Source organism: Ctenopharyngodon idella, chromosome 8, assembly GCF_019924925.1.
Source record: "Ctenopharyngodon idella isolate HZGC_01 chromosome 8, HZGC01, whole genome shotgun sequence".
NCBI lineage: Eukaryota > Metazoa > Chordata > Actinopteri > Cypriniformes > Xenocyprididae > Ctenopharyngodon > Ctenopharyngodon idella.
The window spans coordinates 23,671,863-23,679,579 of NC_067227.1; the positions used below are offsets into that span (position 1 = coordinate 23,671,863).

At 37.3% G+C, this 7,717-nt stretch overlaps 1 protein-coding gene across 1 annotated transcript; it reads right to left on the reverse strand.

Moving 5' to 3' along the window:
• Positions 1-3,214: 3,214 nt before the first annotated feature.
• foxd2 (forkhead box D2) lies at positions 3,215-5,571 on the reverse strand. Its single transcript, XM_051904268.1, has one exon. It carries the CDS (start codon positions 5,073-5,075, stop codon positions 3,969-3,971), a length of 1,107 nt encoding a protein of 368 aa, XP_051760228.1. The 5' UTR covers positions 5,076-5,571; the 3' UTR covers positions 3,215-3,968.
• Positions 5,572-7,717: the final 2,146 nt, after the last annotated feature.

Consider the following 7,717-nt stretch of genomic DNA (forward strand, 5'->3'; position numbering starts at 1 on the left):
TGCTGTTCTTGCAGCAGGTGCCCCAGTTCATCTAAGGTAGCCTAATATGTAGCCTATTTCTCAGACTTCTTTTTATAGCAATATTATATCATTTTCTAATTATAGCAAAATAGATTTACAAGCTATGGACTTGTAACTAGATCCAGACACAGTGGGTTGTTCGTCACAAGCCAACAACAACGGCATCAATTTAATAATTAGACTTTTGAAATAATGCGTAAAATAAACTTTAAATTCATAATGAGATATCTTGCAAAAAAATAATTTTCAGAAATTATTACTACCACTGAATGCCAGATGTATAGCCAAACCATAGCATATTTCTATTTCACACATTTTATGACAATGAAATTATAAGCTGTTTGAAATAAACTGTGGTCTGCAAACAGCCTAATCGTGACTGGAGAAGAAGAAGAAGAAGAAGAAATCGTTGCCAGCGATTTTACGCATTATTCGCCGCAAAATTAAACGCAAAACAGAGCCATGTGCAACTTCTTTTTTCGTTAAAAGAATTATCCATAAATGCATTTTTAATTAAAAGTAATAAATCACAATACAAAATAATGAATACTTCCTGCACCACCTATCCTAAAATATTGATAATTTTGCAGGCCTATACTGAATTATGCTTAATTTCTCATCCAGAGAAAGAAATGAAAAAAGATATGAAAGTGCTGATTTCTAATCTAACACGAGTCTGTTACAACTTGGCTAAGACATAAAAATTATTAATTCACTTACGCATAACATTTTTTAATAAATTCTCTAACAGATAAGCTAAGTAGCCCATAAAATAATTTTTAACTATTAATAACTTGTCTAGAAATAGAGCAAATTAAACATAAAAAAAATGCAGAAACGTATTAGTAACTATATATATATATATATATATATATATATATATATATATATATATATATATTAGTTAATATACAGATAATTGTATAATTGAAAAGACCTCTCGCTGCACGCAACAGTGTGAACCCTGTGATTTTGATGAGTAGCCCGTGCAAAAAAAAAAAAAAAGCCAACAATAAAAGCTGACAACGTCTCAACATAAAACACCAGGCCAGAAGCGAATACGGAGTTGTTTTAGAGATATCCTTTTTAAAATTACAGCGATATAAGAGATACGTAGAGATATGCTTTGCTCCACGCTAAATCGTGGGTGGTCCCCTTATGGTGTAACTAACGCGCCATACGGAAAAAAATGAAAGCGAAATGAACGGGCAATTAGTGGGATTCGTAACCCATGATTTACACTTTCGATCCGATTAAAGGAGAGTGATGTGATTTCTCATGGAGAGACAAAACAAGACTCAAAAGTACTGAACGTCAAGAGAGAAGATGAATATCCTTTTTTACATTAAAGCCCATCTCGCATTTCGCCTCCTTTAATCAAGAGCCAGTCTTTCTAAAACTTAACTAATCACCACAAATTCATTAGCTGTAAATTATGACAGGCGCAAACACGACCACATGTGTGCAAGCGTGGTTAGGCTGAGGGGATTTTTGTACTGATTTCATTCATAGGCCGCGAGTAGTTTTATTCGCTGTGGCAAGTAGATCAAAAGTACACTATTGTGTAATGTTCCTTCCTCTCTGCTGCTCTCTGTCACCTCCGACCAGCAATACATTTATCGTTCTTCCTCCCAGGCTTTTTTACGCGTGTTTGCTAGAGAAGCACATGACCTCTGCCCTTAAGTCGGCCTGATGTCCCAAACTGAAGTCATCCTTAAAAATTAATAATAATAATAATAATAGCCTAATATAAAAAGCTAATAAAAAATATAGTCAGTCTATAATTATAAGACCCTGGTTTCATTATTCAAAAAGCATCACGTTTCTGTGTACTGCATACAGCCAAAAAGTATGGCCTCCCCTGCGCATTATATTAATTTACCTTAATACTTAAATATTTCAGTAGTTGAGACTACAAATTAATACACACTACAACTACTTAAAATGAAAAAGAAAATAGCGGTATGCCTTTATATTTAAAAAAAAATTAAAAATACAAAATGTTTATATAACTATATGTTGATATTATTTTACTATTATGACAGACAAAAATACTTGACATTTTCACGCGCCGCATTTGGCTGATGGTCCAGAAATTCTTGGAAAATACTGTTTAACTATTAGTTTGGTCCATTTTTGTTCTCATGAAATATGGAGTAATATTTTAGTCTTTTTTGAGGGGACACAATATACGAAGTTTTGACTTAATAGGCTACAACCACGACCGACATGTTTGCATTCGCGTCAAAAGGATTTGCGGAGTTGAAGAAGGAAGAAAAAAAGCGGTGAGTGAGTCAACCCTTCGTTTATGCCTAACAACCAGTTGTCAAAAACACCCCACGAAGCAAATTTACCCATTTGCGCACGAACCAAGTAAATAAAGGCAGCTTTTTATACCACCTTCTGAACAGTACCGTGTGCTCGGCCAACTCTGAAATTGATTCATCAGTCTGTTTTTCGCACTACGGCGAATTCCCGCTGCTTCTTTTGTACATGTCTCAAGACAACACAGATGACATGAAAGCGGACAACCGAGAGTCTTTTAAGACGATCGCCTTTCAGAAGCAAATGTGTGTGGCTTGTCTCGCTATAGGGACCACTTGCTGGGTGCCTATTCAAAGCCTTAGGGACAAGGTCTTCAGTGACAACATCAACAAATGGGCAAAAAGCTGCATTATTGTGGATTAGATTCCAGATGAAAAAAAATGCTACCACAAATTAGCAACGAATCCTCAAAAGACTTCGTGGGTATCCATGTAGAACCATCACATTCAATTATAGGCTTTCAAGCGCTGATGTTCCCATTGCTTTAGCTCTTTGTCGTTTGCCAGAAACTGGTCAATTATCATGGCTCAAAGCGCCACACAAGAGGAAACATGTGCCTTTGGCCCACAACGTACTAAGTACTGGTGTGAAAACGTCACACACTTTATTTTCCTCTGTTTTATTAAGATCTATTTAGAGCCTTAATAAATCATATAGTGTGGCAGCAAACATTAAACGAAAATTTTAACAACGTAACAATATTATTGTTCTTTCTTATTTGTTCTAAAACATGTTGTTAAAATGATTTGTTTTCTGAACTCGCATAATTGTTTCAAACTATTTTGTGTAGCCTATATATAGACAACCCTTTTAGGCAGGTCGGTAGGCCTGATCGAAGACTAAACGAAAAGAAGTTAACGAAAACATCTTCAAAATTCACAAACATTTATTTTCTTGCCATTACAACAGAAAATGACCTATGGACATTGTTTTGTCTCTTTACATATAACAACATTCTTTTTTTCACAGATAATTTCTCAATGGAATAATGAAATATGTATTAACGTATGCACAAGAGTCAGACAGAAAGAGGTAATGCGATTTACACCAAGAACCACATAATCATCTATCAACAGAAATAAAATAAAATAAAAATAAAATTTACCAGAACAATTCTGTTGAGAGAATTAGGGGAAGTGGGACGTTAACCTATGTAATCTATTTACAGCCCCTATTGTCTCTGGCAATGTGCTTTCAAAACAAGTAAATCCTGAGTTTTAAGTCTCGGTATTGACAGTGCTTTTCACAAACTCACAAAATATACAAAACAATAAAATAATTAAAACAATCTTCATTTAAGTCAACCAAAAGAGGAAATTCCATGTCAATGAGTACAAACTAATTTGACTTTCTGGACAAAACGGCAAAGGTCCACTGGCCGTCCAAAGGTGAAATCTTAGCTTACTATTTACATGGTCATAATTTCCTCTCTTCAGCTGGTTTCTCTCTTCAAAATCTTACATATTTACAGTTCATAAATATACTTAATTAGCCTTTTATTTAAGAATTCAGAAACATGAAACGGGCGGCATTTTAATCTTGCAAAAGTGTAAATCCTACCTTAGCAAATGACGAAACAACCATATTAAACTGGACTGCTGCACTTTCTATTTGCTGCCACTCTAGAAATGGCAATTGTTAAGGCTTGACGTTTTGCTCGAGAAAGTCTGTGTGCCGGGCTGAAGCATCGTTTCCTGCGTTAGATTCAAGTGGTTCGTGGCCGAGGCAAGTGTGGGAGTCAGCATGGCCAAGATCTGAGCCTGTCCACCCGGTTGTGAGGTGTACGGCGAAGCTGGCGAGCTAGCTGCACCAATGATATTGTCTATAGAGAAGGAAGGCCGACTAGGACCATTAGTGTCCGTTTTGAGAGGCGCCAGACCAGGAAGAGTCGGGCTGAGTTGTGGATAGAAAGGCTTTCTCAGCTCGGTACCTAAAAACGAAGGCAAGCTGTGTGGCGTGGAGAATATCGAGGAAGGCGTTGGGAGAGCACAAGGTGCGTTTTGGAAAGGGAACGCACCTCCCGGGTGGTGTGGGTGGTAGGGGTGATGAGCGTGGAAATTCTGCAGCTGTAGGCCGTAATTGTAACCGTACGGTCCGTAGCCAAAGCCAGGTAGAAATCCCCCCGCGTCCCTAAGGATCTCGTTGGTCTGGTGTCTTTTGAAGCGCTTCCTCCTGCGCAGAAAACTCCCGTTGTCAAACATGTCGGCGGACTCTGGGTCGAGGGTCCAGTAATTGCCTTTGCCCGGGTTACCGGGTTCACGGGGTATTTTGACAAAGCAGTCATTTAGAGACAGGTTGTGACGGATAGAGTTTTGCCACGCGGGGAATTTCTCCCGGTAATACGGGAACCTGTTGCTGATGAACTCGCAGATCTCGCTGAGAGTCAAACGTTTCTTCGGGCTCTGCAAGATAGCCATGGTTATCAGGGCTATATAAGAATAAGGAGGTTTCACCAACGCATTTTTCCCTGGTTTTTCCCCAGTCAACGCTCCGGTTCTGTTGTCATCCCGTGGCCCGACCCGGTCAGTCGCACAGTCCAAGCTGCTTTGACCGGGAGAGACTGCGCCCTCCCCCGCGTTCTGGGATAGATTGTCATCAGAGTCATTGTCCAAGTGAAAACTATGATGGTGAAGATATTTACCCTCTTTTACAATATCCCCGCCAACAACATCGATGTCCACGTCGTCGGACAGCGCAGAACTGTCCGACATGTCCGTCCCCAGAGTCATCCTTGGAGAGTCTTTTTGTCTTCCTCTCTCGCGTTCCGTGTCCAGTCTCGTGTAGCACCCAGCACAAGCAGTGTGTCGTCTCAGTCACTTGTGCGTTCTGGAACGACAAAACTCCCGTCCTCCAGAAGCCAAGAATACGTTTTCTTCACGTCCTGGAGCCACATAGAAAATTCACCTCAAGAAACGAAAAAAGACTCGAAGAAATCACACCGGACTTGCATTACACAAAAAACTGTCCAGAGCTCAGAGCGCTTTCAAGTCGAACTGGACACTCGGTGAAGACCTCGATTTTCTCTTCATGGAGTGTGTAGTCGGTCCATATGCAATATAAACTTTTGGATCATACGAATAGCATTATGACTATGCATTCACTAACTAGTTTTCAGTTTTCATAATTCGAGTAGGCTATTTGTTCTCGTGTACAATCGTAGCGCTGTGCGTGAATGAGCCTCCAAGTATACCCCCGCGCGGCTTCCAAAAACTATTTATCCAGTCACCATAATCACGTGATCTGCATGTCGGTAACCAGGAACTACGGGAAGTTTACAGCCGAGAAAAGCAGCACAAGGGAGAAGACAGCGAGTAGCCTACGTGTTATCAACTCGATTTAACGTGTGTGCTTTAATCAGGGATATTTAACTGAAATTCGCGAAAACTGAGAAAATACAACATTTTATAGAGACAGGTTAAATTGCGCACGTTTTAACTTTAATAAAGCCGAGGATTTTTTTTTTCCAAAGATGACAACAAATAAACTGGCAACACATAAAAAAAAAACAATTTCACTGCTTACTATATTTTATTTTGTTGTTTAAAAAACAGCATCATAACAATAAGACCCAATTATTAATTTAACCATTTTTTACATTGTATCTTATTGTTATTATGCTGTATTATTACTATAATCGATAACACAGTAATAATCACTAATATGGCAAAGAAACAAGATAAAAAACGAAAGAAAGAAAAGCATTGGCATATTCTTTGCATTAAATCGCCATATGGGTGTTTATTCTTTGTCTATCCAAAAGATAGCATCATACAAAGTAAATAGTATAAAATCGTTTCCTTCAAAAATATTTAACAAATCAAATGTTCCAATAAATTGTCAGGTTAAATAATCGGTTATATGAGACTGTAAATGAATTTTATAATCACAAAGCAACAGTAGCCAATTATTCACAAAATTGTACAGCAAGAATAGGGACAAATTATTATTAAGAATTAGTCAACGTTAATCCTCAATTTAGCATTTACAGGTATAGTTCATTGCTCATATCTAAATATTTCACGATATTTTAAAATTTCCTTGTATTTATTTGCATTGTATAACAATGCAGAACAGCATGAATCAATAAGTTATTAGCACTCAGCAGGTGTACGGGCTATTTAAATAGTAACATTTATTTATTTGCCATGAAAATGATCTTAAACTGTGTATAAATATAATAACATTTGCTCACAAAAAGAGGATAAAAGGAAATTTGCGCTCATACAAAATCTTTACCTGCGTTCGAATTCTTTTTTTTTTTTTTTTTTAGTGCCGTTATTCACTTCGTCACTTCTCAGGGGTTTTACGTAAATAGGCTATTCCAAACAAGTCCGTTCTTTTGCATAGCTAACATAGCCTATAACGTGGCTGTGTAAAAAGCACATCTCTGCAACCTGCTCGAATTCGTCATTCCTTATTGGTGAATGACAAGCTTTATGCTCCACAGAACGCTCTTAAAAATGAAGGTTCCAAAAGGGGGGTTTTGCAGCGATTAACCATTTTAGGTTCCCAGAACCTTCAGAGAACAGTTCTTAAAAGAACCTTTTTTTTTTTTTTTTTTTTTTTTTTTAAATTTAAATTTAAATTTAAAGAACCCTTTTCCACTATAAAGAACCTTTTGTGCAATGGAAAGCTCCTATGGATGTTAAAGGTCCTTTATGGAACCGTCAATGTCAATAAAGAAGCTTTATTCTTAAGAGTCGGGCATCGACTTCATTTTCATTATGCTCATTATTCATATACAAACCCCAAGACGTTTGTATCCTAATCACATTAAAGTCTGTGTCAGGATATGCCAAATTTCACGCTCTGCATGCTTTGTGACCATATTTTCTGCCAAATATTTTCTCTTTTATTCTGTTTCCCATTAACTTCTATTCAATTAGGCTAAACGTCTTTTCTGCTATTAAACTTAATATACACAAGGTATTTCGCGAATTATGCACATGCGCGGCTTAATTAATTGCCAGTAAACGATATTTGTTATATAAAGGTGGGTGTTGAATGTATAAAGGAAACAGGAAAGGTAAGAAAAAAAAAGTTTCAAAATTGTAGTTCATGTACTGCTTAGAAACGATGGCGGGGGCTGAGCAATGTGACAGCTGCCTATGGGAGCCCAAACTCAGAGTTCAAGTTAGCACCTCATGCAATTCTTCTGTCTCATCAACAATTCTGTATTTGATTTCTGAATTATATGACTCAAAATTTCCAGGAATATGACTTTTTTCATTCATGCATTATGTAGGCTAATGTAGCCTAATATCTAATGTCTTAAGATAAAGAATGTTTTCTATAGTAAACACACTTTAATGAGACTCTTTTCTGTCTACTCAACAGACTATTAAAAGAAAAGAAAAGAAAAGAAATGTCG

Coding starts and splice junctions, on each gene's coding strand:
- foxd2 (XM_051904268.1), bottom strand. CDS start 5,075: ATGACTCTGGGGACGGACATGTCGGACAGTTCTGCGCTGTCCGACGAC.